General features: G+C 37.1%; 1 protein-coding gene across 1 annotated transcript in view; it reads right to left on the reverse strand.

Moving 5' to 3' along the window:
- adad1 (adenosine deaminase domain containing 1 (testis-specific)) overlaps positions 1-12,136 on the reverse strand; it is a 29,245-nt gene extending 17,109 nt beyond the window's left edge. Inside the window, exons 1-7 of the mRNA XM_056237032.1 lie at positions 11,982-12,136; positions 8,700-8,834; positions 8,436-8,603; positions 6,915-6,989; positions 6,611-6,736; positions 2,787-2,910; positions 222-392 (exon numbers count right to left, since the gene is read on the reverse strand). Coding sequence (XP_056093007.1) covers positions 222-392; positions 2,787-2,910; positions 6,611-6,736; positions 6,915-6,989; positions 8,436-8,603; positions 8,700-8,834; positions 11,982-12,126 — 944 coding nt within the window. The 5' untranslated portion in view covers positions 12,127-12,136. The remainder of the gene's footprint in view (positions 1-221; positions 393-2,786; positions 2,911-6,610; positions 6,737-6,914; positions 6,990-8,435; positions 8,604-8,699; positions 8,835-11,981) is intronic.
- Between the last annotated feature and the right edge of the window lie 2,177 nt (positions 12,137-14,313).

Raw genomic sequence — 14,313 nt, forward strand, 5'->3', positions numbered from 1 at the left:
GCCATAATCATCAAAATTATAACAAATAAAGGCTTGAAATATCTCACTTTGCATGTAATGAGTCTATATAATATATTAGTTTCACCTTTTAAGTTGAATCACTGAAATAAATGAACTTTTGCACGATATTCTAATTTTTCGAGTTTCACATACAGAGTGAATTTTGCATCTTCTCTCCTTTATGTCTATGTAGATGTATGTGTGTGTGTGAGTGTGTGTACAGTTGAGAAGGTATCTGTGCTGCTCCTTTGGGCAGTTGGCTCAGGTACAGGTGTAGATTGATGTGATTTTTGAAGCTGAGGAGCTTCGTGGTCTGGTCCTGCTGAAAGATGGACTTCTCCTCCAGAGCAGTATTCTTACTGAAGAACAGCAACAGATTCCTATACAGAAACCTATGGCACATTCAAAAGACATTTTAAATTCCAATCATCTGTGCTTTAAACAGTCCTTTCAGAAAAACAGAGTTTTTTTGTGATTGTTGGGGGCAAAAATCCTTGATTATGCGTCCCGTTTTCTTTAAAAATGCGATGGAATATGCGGGATATTTATGCAATTTTATGCGATGAAATTGCGGGAACTTGCAAAAACTGTGGTTTGATGAGGCTACTACCTTAATGTAAAGAGTCATTTCTTATTACTTCCTATGATAAGCAAGCATATACATCACAGAAAGTGCTGGGAATATTTAAAGGTGACCTATAATTCAAAATTGAATTTACCTTGGTATAGTCAAATAACAAGAGTTCAGTGCATGGACATGACATAGAGTGAATCTCAAACTGGACTGTTTTCGCATTCTCATTTAATTCACGTTTATGAAAAACACCCCTGAAAAACGGTCGGTTCTCCACACAATACCGACTGTGACGCAATAGTCGGGATCATTAATATGTACGCCTCCAAATATTTGCATAATGCCAGCCCTCAATGCCAGGCGGAACTGCGCAGCCGAAGCATGGCAGTTGCTCAGTGTGGATGTACACATGAACACAAAAGTATTTTTTAGTTCCTTCATCTGAGCCTCTGAAGAAACAATGGGTTAATTTTATTTTCTCTGGAAATTTCCAAACATTTCACCGAGTGTTTCGTCAACTTGGGCCAATACAGAGCTGGCCTCGGATCGAGCTACCAAGCTGATGTGTAATTGTTCAAGTTCAGACAGGTAATCTTTCTCTCAAAATCGTTCAATACTGTTTATGCATCAGTAAGTCAAGCCAGTGACTAAAATATCAGCTTCACATCGTTTCTTTTAGTAGGATGAAAATAATCGTATTTAAATTGTGAACAAATTATATACAGAAAGCGATCAAAGAACAATCTTTCCACACAGCGCGAGTTTATCTGGACACTTGCCAAACTCGTTATGAAATCAATGACGCACGTTACTGCACAACGAAGCTCTTACTGTATTTACATCATCGTGTTTGCATTGGTGAAAGCAGAGAGAGTGCAGAAACTGCTTTGCAATGATTAGATCTTCATTCTCGCGATCAACACACTGTCATCTGCTCAATGCTCATCACGGCAACATTTTATGTGATGGGAATAGATCTAAATACTTTAAAAACATCTCACGATTCGTTAATCTCGATAGCTGTTATAGTAAAAACGTATAATAGCAGTAGTAAAAGTATTCGGGAGAGAGTTTCACATGTAATGCGTTGCTATTTCATATGCAAGCATGTCAGCCAATCACAGCAGTGGCCGCGGTTACACTGAATCCCACAGCCAATCACAGCAGTGGCCGCGGTTACACTGAATCCCACAGCAGACACGCCCCTTCAAACAGAGTGTTCAAATCAGAGGCTAAAAGCAGGCTAGGAAAAATGCCATTTATTTCTAAATTATGAATATTTTTTATCTAAAAAACATACTAACATTATAAGGGTAACCCAGGAAACATTATAAAATAATAAAAAAATACATTCTAGGGCACCTTTCAGTTCTCATCTTGTTTTATTTCAGACCTAAATAAATACATCAAACTTATAAAACAAACAAGTTCTGTAGCTTTACAAAAGGAATATGCTACAACTTCTGTAAAAATGAATAAATAAAATATTTAAAAAATAAAGTGTGCTCCTGTTTTACAGCTTTTCGATGATGTTCCCGTCGCGTAATTATGTCACTTCATAACGTTCCCATGCGAACGGGGGGAAACGGCTGCTCTCATGTGAAGCAAACTTTTTTCCAACGAAAATGCGACGATTATGAAATCATGCAAGCCCTGCATATCTTGCACGGGAATCGGCAATTTATGTGGCGAAAGTGCGGCGTATTTGAAAAAATGCGACCCCTGCATAAATATACGGACTTTGGCTGAATATGCACTGAATCATGCGCTCGCATAATCGCGTTTAAATCAAATACAGACTAATTAATGAACTTATATTTAGCTAAATAGGTTATCTGTAGAGGAGTCAAAATGTTTGCTTTGGATGGGATAATCATATAAACTCCAAGGCACTTTCTTTAGAAAGATTATGGCTTGGTCATCTTAAACCTTTAAACACGTTTCGGCATACAAGCCTTCATCATGGAGTCAAGTTATATTTGGCTATTTCGAGTTTGGTTGACCAACAGAAGTGTTTCTTCTAGCATTTAAGCAAAAAGCCTTCAGTTTACAAGGTTTTTTGATCAAGAGACATGCATTTATGACACACAAACCTTTGACTGGTAGGATAAACAAAAAGCAAACCACAGCTTTTTGGACAGTGCAAGATATTCTCTGAACTGGCCATCAAAGAGATGATTAATATGAACATCAATGCTGAAAATCCATGTACCTCATTAGTGATCTCCGGGCAGTTACTACTGCGTGTGAATCATGCAGGATTCGTCCTGTCGGTGCTGGACTGGCTTTGGTATTAGAACCGCCAGTACCAAGAGCAACAACCTCACATCCTGTGGCTGCAGACGAAACACAGGACAGTATGGATTATAATTATTCAACCACAGACTGACAAGAACCGCATTTTAAAATGAGTCAGATGATACATTGCAAAATCTCCATCTACAAGTGGTGGTTGCATTTTTTTAGGGGTGAGTTACGCACCAGAGACCTCTTCTGCTTTCTTCAACACATATTTCTTCAGTGTGTAATGTTGATGTTTGAGCATGAAAAAGCTCTGCAAAGTCACACAGTTCTTCTCTATATCAGTGTCAGTGTTTCTGAACTCCATTGTAGTCTTGAGTTTCTTCCGGGAACGAACACGTCACAATATTCCTCATTTAAATAATTCATACGCAGAATAATAATAAAGGGGCGGGGCCTGGTTGAGTTAGTTAGTAATGTGTTAAACTGGCGGTTATGGGAAGGGGCGGGACATTTCCCAAACACACTCGAAGCGCTCGACCAATCACAACACACTGCTCCAGCCGACCAATCAGAGCACAGTGTGCTTTTCAGAAGGAGGGGCTTCATAGAGACAGGAACTAAACCAGGGATGGCTAACTTTAAACATGACAGCCTTTAAATATCTGGACCATAATATACCCTGATGATACATTTTAAAACATTTGAAAGGTGAGTCACGTATATAAATTAGAGCATAGTATGTGCATGCTAATGTGAACCTTCACCAAGATGAGCAAAAAGAAACGAAAAATTGACAATGAAAGAATATCTTTTTACCGAGTTCAATATGTTTAGTTAGTTTGGGAACGCAATCTACAATTAAAGACTTTAATTGACAATGTCATTACACCAATGCACACAAAGAGAGAAGTATGAAAGATACAGCGGCGGTGACGCCAGAGTTGTTCTCACATCTCAGCTTTAAAAGGTCAAATACATCATCTACAAAACATTTTTGCCAAATGCAGGACAGAAATGTATGCATAATGTTCTTTAATGCTTATATTTTTATTCATGGTAAAATGTAATTTTGAAGAAAAGCCAGGAACTCACACCTCGCCAAACGAGGTGCATAGACCAAAAACTCAAATTAGGGAAACACTTCAAAAAAGCCTGCACACTAACAATAAAAGAGAACCACCAATTGCAAGATTAAAAACCACTGCTTTTCTGAAAAATGTGGCGAACAATTTGGTCACATGTGACCTATTTAATCATGTGACTCCTTATATTAAGATGGCTCCAGCACTGAGTATTGTTAACTAGGCATTGAGAAAGGTGACGTGACCGAAACGTTTGCCACTTTTCCATTAAAGCAGTGGTTGTTATCTCACAATTGGTGGTTTCCCTTCATCGTGGCACCACTTTCAAACAAACCCATCAAAACACAGGTAGCATTCAGGCAAATCTAACTGCCATTTGAGAGTGTCTCCCAATTCCCTTCCTTTTACTGTAAATGTTTCCAAAAATAGCTTGTCAACACCCATGACCTCACGGCTTCCTTGACCATTTTGCTTGTCAAATATCCTGTGGATGTTAATACGTACCTATATCATTAAGAATCCTCCAACATTTCCTGTTTTAGTTTGTTTGGTTAGGTTAATTTCATCAAACGAATGAATAATGATTAAAGGGCCAAAGGAAATCACACCATTGTTGGCTTTACTAAGAGATTAACTCTGGAAATTCCAATCTGCCTACACACATCTTTAAGTGCCCCCATGATATTACAAATGCAACAAACAGGTGCCATTTGTTTAAAATATCACATACGACTATGTTAATTCTAGAAATAAACACTAGACGTCTCCATTTCATAAAGCTCTAATTATATTTAATGTCAACAGTTCCCATAATGTTCTGCCGTAAGTGCTATTTCCCGAAACCGTCTTTGAGTAGGAAGTGCTCGAGTTTGAACGAGACAAGTTCATTCTTCACATGTTTGCTCTGTCGTACTCCTGTCTGCCCCAATGACCTGCCCATGTCTGACATGTGTTTATATTTATCGCCATCTCTGAATTTCCCACATTTATTGCCACACCATGCCCTTTTCATTTGTTAATGATTGCTGGATAAGGATTACTGTAATAACTGTGCAGTTTATAATGAAGGTGAAGTTCCCCGAAAAGTGTGGCTCTTACAGTTTCAGAAACACCATCAAACAATGAGAATAAAGTATAGATGTAAACCCCACAAAACCCATCCATGGTCATCTAGATTCGTTTGGAGACCTAATGCAAAATATATGCAATTATGTGTATTAATTTGCACTTTATGCAAAATAATGTCTGTTTCACAAGCGTTTGATGTTGCCATTGTTGTAGAGGGGAATCTCATAAAAAAGGAGTATGGAAAAATGTTCATGTCACTTTTCCCCTCTAACTCATAAAGAAAGAGATTACATTTACTTTTTTCATTGCAACATGACTTTTTCAAGACAATTAATCCAATTTATGCTAACAGTATTCAATTTTTGTTTTTGTTTTAGTTCTTATCATTTTATTTTTTTAAATAAATTATTAAAATTGTTTAAATCAACATAAAAGGTAGGATAGCAACAACCATGATGCATTCTGAACTGGCGTGGTGTGTGAATCTCCTGTCTGAGTGACAGACACACACCGGACTCATGCTTGAACGGACAAAAGTATGCCCAAATGCCTGCTTTGTCGAGTATCCTCGTAAACACAGTCTTCAATTAGTTAAATAAACTCTTAAAGAGTTGTGAGGCCATGGGATATGAGTCAGATCTGCATCATGTGCTTCAGTTCTTAAAGCGACAGCAGCCTAATAAACCTGGGGTGTGCGTCATTAATGTAAATCAAAGAACAAAAGACAAAGAGAAAATCACTCACTGCTCTTGAGTGAATAACTTTTGTAGCTTTAATAGGGATTAATCTATATTTAATAGGGGTGAAACGATATCCTCATGTCACGATTCGATACATATCACGATGCGATATTGTTGCGATACTCCAAGACATATGGCAAAAGGTTAAAAATGTTACTGTTGATTAAAATGCTAAATTTGGTATTACACTGGGGTGTAAATGAATAGGCTTGGACTTAGTGCAGGTAAACCAAAGCACAGGACAATAGAGACACCAGAATACACATATTCATGATTCTGAAGCTGAAAATGCAGAATTATTATAGATGAATATGCTTGATCTCTGTTACTGACTAGATATATTTAAAATAATGTAGGCCACTTTTTACTGGTGACATTTGGCATTATCAGGACCCACAAATATTCCCCCATTGCATTATTATACATTATATTCAACATTATTTATAGTAGTTTAATGTAGTACTGACACTAAAACTCTGAAGATTTTTTTCTCACAGAAATTTTCATTTTGGGTGAACTATACACAATACATATTGCATGCATTTTTGTATTGCGATATATTGTGACACAATATATTATTAAACCCCTACTATTTAAATTATAATTAATGCAGTGAAGTGTTTGATAACTTTATATTATTATTCTACATTAGTCTGGAGATGAACTGAAATTATTATAAAAATATTTAAAACTTTAATGTTAGGTGCGATTAATCGCACGTAATTACAGAAAAATGGGAGATTAATTGCTTAATTTTTTTAATCGATTGACAGCACTAATATCCAGATTCTGTGCAGGACAGATTATAAGGCAACAAGGAACATCTTAAATGTCACATGACGTATTAATACAAATCCCACAAAGAAAAACCTGTGGTCTGACATCCTGTGCGTCTGACTTACGAGAGAGCATGACAAATGCAGCCACTGTTCCGCCACAGCCAGTGAATTCTGGGTAACTGTCCATTAGCTTGGTGAACATCTCCTTCACCACGCTGGGTACCTGATCCTTGATGGGGTTCTTTCTTTCTGCGTTAAACCAACCGAAATGAAATTATTAGTCAGGTTCAGAAATATTTCCGATTTCGACATGATTAGACGCTCTAATGTCAAAGGTTACTATGGCTAAAACATCTGAGCATTTATTATAGCTTTTCTGTACAGGGGCAATTAAATACATGCAGACTGACTTTAAGAGTGTATTTACCAATCACAGCTCTTCCAGAATGGATTTCTTGGATTGGGGAGTCCTTCTCTCTTACTGGCAGAGGAGGTGGCCCCTCTGAACAAAACACACAAACAAAAGATACCATGAGCAGTGCTTGTCCATGCAATGCTTGCGAACACAAAGATTTGCATTTACTAAGAAAGTGCAGTTTTTTTTGTGATGGCACTGCTAGGTGTTTGACCACCAAATGGTGCGAGACATATGCACTCAAGACTTATGCACTCGTGTTTATTATTAGGCTTAGTAGTTTGTTTAAATCCCCAAGCCTAACTATGAACCACAAGTAAAAAAAAAAAAAAAGTCAAATAATAAAATGCGTCCTTGCTTTATGCGATCGCGATATAAAAAGATAGATAAGATTAAATTCCAGAACCACCCTGATGTGTGAATGTGAATTTTTTTTTTGCATTAAAAAAAAAACAAATGTTACACCCCCACCTCAAACAGGAAAGAGCTTCACCACGGTTTCAGTGAATGACTATGGGGTTGTTTCGATGGGAGGGAGCACAGCGAGGATGTTCTCTTTCATCTGGGGAAACTTTCACATTGAATTTCGAAGTTCGCATATTTACATTAAAAATGGAAGAGCTGACTAAGTGCTTGCATCGATTCTATGGAAAGTGTCAAACAGAAGGTCACACGATTTCTTCCTATTATTTGCAAGAAGGCTTGCAAACCAGACCATTAATGAAAACAAACAGTGCCAGGAACAATACCATATTGCTAAAGTCAGCTGTTTTTACCTTTTATTTTATAAATAAATACATATTGTTTGTTGTTTCTCATTTTTAGATACACTATTCCTTTAAATATCTGATGAGTGGCAAATGATAATGATTAAAATAGTGATTTTAGAATTTTTTCATGTTTTTGAAAGCAGTCTATTAGGCTCACTAAGGATGCATTTATTTGATCAAAAACTCAGTACTAGTTTTATTTTAAAGATTTTATAATTTATTCCTGTGATGCAAAGCTGAATTTTCAGTATTATTACTCCAGTCTTCAGCGTCACATGATTCGATATAATCATTCTTATGAACTTTTAAACTTATTTTAATGCATTAAATGCAAATCTTGCATTCCAGTGTAGTGCATATTCGGTGTCAGTTTAGGTCTCAATTAACTTTATCGTCACAAGAAATATCGTCATAATAAACTAATTGTCCTCAATGAATTACTGAACATTTATGACAACACACTGTGAGTGTTTTACTGGTATATGGTTAAAAATATGCCTTCATTAAAGTAAAACATGGCCCAGAAAATCAATTCCAGTCGGGCCAATTTCAGACTAGCAGTAATTTATGGAGGAAGTCTAGAAAAAGTGCCAGTCGGTTTGACTTTGTTGTGCCCCCTTCTGGTGCAGATTTATAATATGGAAATATGGAGTGATGTTTGATATCAAAATGCATCTCAATCAATCATTTTTGATTCTCATTGAATAATTTGCTTTTAATAAGCATATTCAATATTTAATAAGCATAGTTGCCAGATTATTACCGGAAACATCCGAGGGTATCCCATCATTCTCTAGACTTGCTATGAGCTCTTCAAGGGCCAGTTCAGACGCTTTGGCCCTGGCTTCTTTCTTTGTGATGCCCATTCCAGTCTTATACTGGATTCCATCAATCACAGCACAGAACGCAAAGTAAAACCCCGTAACTCCTGCTGCTCAGAAAACAAAGAAAACAAATGTTGAATGCATCTATGAACTGGACGATGCACTTAGTAAAATCTAGAGATACAAGGAAATCTGCTGGTTACCAGTTGTAACGGTTTCTTTCAGATCCAGTTGAAACTGCAAAGTTTGAGAGAGCTGGTACAACGCCGACACCGGATGTGTATCTCCCCGCTTATATCTGTCGATCAATTCACGGGGAAGGATTTTCTGTTTGGAATCTGCAAAGGAGACAAAAGTGACAGAGCACAATATTGACATACCGTAAAACTTCAAATAATAGCCGAGTCCCAAATAGACGCCTGTCTCTTTTACACGCCTGGTGTGGCTGCAGGTTTGGGTAAATAAAGGCCGGTCTCAAATGGAGGCCGGGTCTGTTTTTTAGTTTCGGGTTGTATTTAATCTTCTAAAACCCGTCAGATCGTCCACTTTTTGGCGGCCGCCGAAGCAAATTTTTGTCCCGCCAAAGCCTTTTTTGATCGGTGAAGCCCCGTTTACACTACAAGCGACAAAGCGACACGATACCATTCATTTCAATGGGGAGCGGGCGATTTCCGGCGACACGCGCAACAGCGACCGTTGGCGACCGGTGGGGCGTGTCTGGCGACGCGACAAAATTGAGATCTGTTTAACTTTATGCAAATGCAGAGCAACTTTCGGGAGCGACAACCAATAGGAGTGAAGTCAGTGGAGCGCGTCACTCTTCAGTGCTGAGTCTGACCGAGGCAAGTTGAACGAGAAGGTAATTTTAGCAGTCAGAAACTGTCCTATTATTTATTTATGATATATCTCCGTGTACATACAGTGGTATTCACCGTACTGACTCCGTGCCTGAAGTGTTTCGGGAACCCAGATAGACCGGTATTTGCCCGTTTGCTGCAGTTAAATAGCCGCGATGGCAAAGAGCACTCGCTGTTTCTCATTCATCTTTAATATTATGCATTTTATGTACTGATTGATTCCATTTATATTAAGACTTTTCCTTCCAAAATATTTGTTTGTAGCGGCAAGAAAACGTATTTGTTGTCTAACATAGAGTCCGTGAATGTCACTCACAAACATTACAAGGCAACCAGTAGTGGGAACGCCCTCCAGCGCAGCCACTGGCGACCTGTAGCGACAAAGTCGCTTGTAGTGTGAACGGGGCTTGAGTGATGTGGAATAGAGACTGCTGCGCTTGACGGGGCGCATAATGAGCAGAGAGAGAGAGAGCGCCCCGGCCGCGCGCGCACTCACGTCTTCAAACAACACAAGCGCTCTCTTGCTCTCTCTCCCTCGCGCATATTAATCAAAATCAATTGACGCGATAGTAAAAGGTCGGAAGACCGCAGTTTCACGTGGAGCATTTGGAGATTTTTAGAGATTAGAGACTCTAGGCCTACACTCAATGAACAACATCTCAACACTAAATTATAAAGGCCTGTCTCATATAGACGCCTGTCTCAAATACAAGCCGGTGCAGTTCGACGATTTGGGAAAATAAAAGCCCGGGCTATTATTTTAAGTTTTACGGTAATGTGATTCAATGCCTAAGTGACTGAAGCTGATAATAACACAGTCCTTAAAAACACTACTATTCCAGATGACCCTGTTGACGCTGGTCTAAACAGTCCTTCCAGAAAAACGCGGAGTTTTTTTGTGATTGTTGCGGGCAAAAATCCTTGATTACGCGGCCCGATGAAATTGCGGGAACTTGCAAAAACTGCGGTTTGATAAAAAAAAAAAAAAAAGTGATTCCCCCAACACCCTGTTCTCACTAGGCTCCTACCTTAATGTAAAGAGTCCTTTCTTATTACTTCCTATGATAAGCAAGCATATACATCACAGAAAGTGCTGGAAATATTTAATTTCTCATCTTGTTTTATTTCAGACTGTAACGAGTGCAAATAAGGTGTGGCCCCTTTAAGAGCTGCGCGCTCCCTGTTGAACTGTCTGCAGGAACGTTATATTGTATGTGCGCCTCGAACACCCCATGTGTGCGGGTAATTTCTGTTTGATGCTACTTCTTTTATCTTATTTTGTTTATTAAGTAACAATGTGGACGGTAGAACGTGTGACAGACAGTTATACGAGTTCGATTTGGGAATAAAGTACGAGTTGTCTCCGTGAGTCTGTCTGGCCTCTGCAATAACTTCAGCTGGGAGCTATCCCTATTTTTCTTCCCGACACAACGCGTTACAAGACCTTAATAAACACATCAAACTTACAAAACATTGATGAGTCAAACAAGTTCTGTAGCTTTACTAGAGGAATATGCTACAACTTCAGTAAAAATGAATAAATTAAATATTTAAAAATAAAGTGTGCTCCTGTTTTACAGCTTCTCGATGATGTTCACGTCGCGTAATTACGTCACTTCATAACGTTCCCATGGCAACAGGGGGAAATGGCTGCTCTTGTGTGAAGCAAACGCAACATTTTCCAACTTTCTGCTAAGATATATGTGACTTTTTTGCAACGAAAATGCGGGGATTATGAAATCATGCAAGCCCCGCATATTTAGCGCGGAAATCAGCAATTTATGCGGCAAAATTGCGGAGTATTTGAAAAAATGCGACCCCCGCATAAATATGCGGACTTTGGCTGATTATGCACTGAATTCAGCGATCGCATAATCGCGTTTTTCTGGAGGGACTGTCTAACTGTGCCTGGCCTGGAGTTTGGGTTCCTCGCCACTGTCGCCTTTGGCTTGCTTAGTTGGGGACATTTAATATTCAGTAATATTGTTGATTTGACTGCACTGATACTATCAGATGAGAACAAAACCTGAACTGAATTGAGCTGAATAACGACACTATTGACTTCTGCAGAGCTGCTTCATAGCTCATTCGACTTCATTTCATAATTGATGAATTTTGCTAATTGACAAATTATGCAACATTGACACTATTATTGAACTGACTCGAGCTGAATGACATGAAAGATGCTTTACAGTAGAATTTAAATGCGTTTAAACTTTTTATATTTTATTAATTTGATCATTGATTTTGTTACTGTACCTTCCTGTTTATTACATTGAAGCTGCTTTGAAACAATCTGTACTGTATAAAGCACTACATAAATAAAGATGACTTGATTTGACTATTTCTGCACAAATATACAAAGATTTTTTTTTTATCTTTGTAATCTTGTCTCTGAAATGACTTTCATTATCACTTGAGGTCACGAAGGCTACGTTCACTGTGGCCAATATCGGATTCCAGTGTGAACAGATCTATGTGAACTAAAATAGGATGCAAATGCCATTTCATGTTGACTTTAAAACACAAATGGAAACACAATGGAAATTAATTTGCCTAAAAAAAAAGCAATAGTTAGTCTATCAAGAAATAGAAAAGAATGAAAGAAAGTAAGAATAAACGCTTAACTGATTTTGGTGCTCAATGGTTGTCCAGGAAGATATTTGTTGTTGTTGTTGATGTCATTGAAAGGTGAAGGAGATGAGATGTTTGTCCATTGGCTGTGGGTCAGGCTGGACCCTCTGGAGGACGCACCCCTCATCATCATCTTCATCTAACAGCTTTAGGGACAGAAACACAAAAAAGAGAGATCATAAAGTTAGCTAAATATTAGAAAGAAAAGACAAAAAACTACATGCAACTCACATCAGAAATTATATAATAGATTTTTTATCAAGCAGGTGCTGATGATTTTATGGATGGTTTTAATAAATGATGATAATGATGATTAGCCTATTCGGTTAGCCTTTATGAAAATTAACCATGGTTTTACTACACATGAAACGAAACAAAAACATGATTTTTGTAGTTAAACCATGGTAACCACAAATTAACTATGGTTTTGCTACACTAAAAAATAGTTTAACCATGGTATTTGTAGTAAAACTATTGTTTTACAAGTGGTAATCAATCCGCCAGAAAACCATGGTTACTAAACTTTTAGCATCCATGGTTTTAATAAATTGATCATGATGATGATTAATCGGTTAACATTAAGAAAGAGCGCGTGACCCTTCACACAAATTATTTGACGACGTTTAAATTCATGTATTAGTTTGCAAACTCCCATAAAACACATTCAAACTAAACCCATAAAGAAAGTAACGTTAGTGGCACCTGACAGGTTAGGGTGAATAAGTTAGGTTGTTGTTTTTTAAACGCCGATTGAGATGCTAGTCACGATGCTAGCGCGCTAATTTAGCTGAACTAAACAATAAATACAAACTTATATTGATCGTGAATTATCATAACTGATTGATGAAGCAGCAAATGTTATCGTTTTATCTTTAAAAAAACACAAAAACAGATTAATTCACATTCACGTACACATACGCTCAGGCGCTTACCCTGATTCGCTCACAACACAACTGAATCTGAATCCGAATCAGAATCAGACCACAACCAGACAGATTCATATGTAAACGATAACGTTAGTAAATTATGGAACGCCATTTCCGCCACATATAAGCGGGAAATGCTTTGGTAAAACATAATTATGACATAAAAAGTCAAAATTATGACTTTAAAAGTCATAATAATTATTAGATTCGAAATATGCTAATTGTCATAATTAGGATACATACATGCGAAATTAGTAAATAAAAAATAATAATTATGACATAAAAGGTCAAAATGAAGACTTTAAAAGTCACAATAATCCTGAGATAAAAGTCGAAATATACTAATTGTCGTAATTATGAGACATAAAGTTGCTATGACTTTTTAAATCATAATTTCGATTTAGTATGTCATAATTTTGAATTTTTAAGACTTAGTAGCCTATGCTATAATTTTGACATTACTTTTTATTTCATAATTTTAACTTTTTATCTCATAATAATATAGTTTTATATTATAAAACTATGTTTAGTCTTTTTATGTCATCATAATTAGGTCTTTTCAAGTAAAAATTTTGACACATCACATAATTTTGACTTTAAGACTTTAATTATGACTCACAGAGCATGTTTTTTCTCTCTCTCTAATGTGTGGGAAAAGGGCTTCCAAGGGGCACATGCTTTTATCTATCTGCATGAGATTTCTTCACACACACAAATGTATATATTCTTTTAAAAGCTTAACCACATAATTATTTCTTCCCCCTTTTTTCCATTAATGGCAGCCCAGTACAATGACCCGTGAGTATAAAAGTGAAAGTGATGGGCTGTTAAGGTCACAAGGAAGTAACATTAAAACCGGATGTGCATTTAGGGACAACAAAGGGGTTTTTAAACGGTTACTCATGAAAACAGTTTTCCAGAGATGTGTATGACTCAACACTCTGTGCAACAGGAAAGCAATAGGCCTTTTTTCATGCTCTAAAAATAGAAGACCTTTATTAACCACAAAAAAACGCAATGTTGACATCAGAAGATGAAGGGACAAATGTTGCATGAGCCACATGCTTAGATTGGCAATCTTTTCAAAGATGATCTCAGAACAATCTGTTGCCAAAAACAAACACAAGATTTCAACCTGTCCAAAATCCATGTTATTTATTTATTTATTTATTTAACTGTTTGGACTATTTATTCAGACATTCATCCAGTCAATAATGGCTAAAAAAGAGGCTCAAATATAATATTATTTTAATTTGTTTAATGTTTTTGTTCACAACATAATTCCTATTAATCCATTTATGTCATACTTTTGATTACTTAACCTGGGTATTATCTCTTCAATTCAGTTCATTTCCATGCGTTTTATTTTATTATTGTGGTACAAAGCTTTAATTCATAAA

Source organism: Rhinichthys klamathensis, unplaced genomic scaffold (assembly GCF_029890125.1).
Source record: "Rhinichthys klamathensis goyatoka isolate OS25496 unplaced genomic scaffold, OSU_Roscu_1.1 h1tg000475l_1, whole genome shotgun sequence".
NCBI classification, from domain to species: Eukaryota; Metazoa; Chordata; class Actinopteri; order Cypriniformes; family Leuciscidae; genus Rhinichthys; species Rhinichthys klamathensis.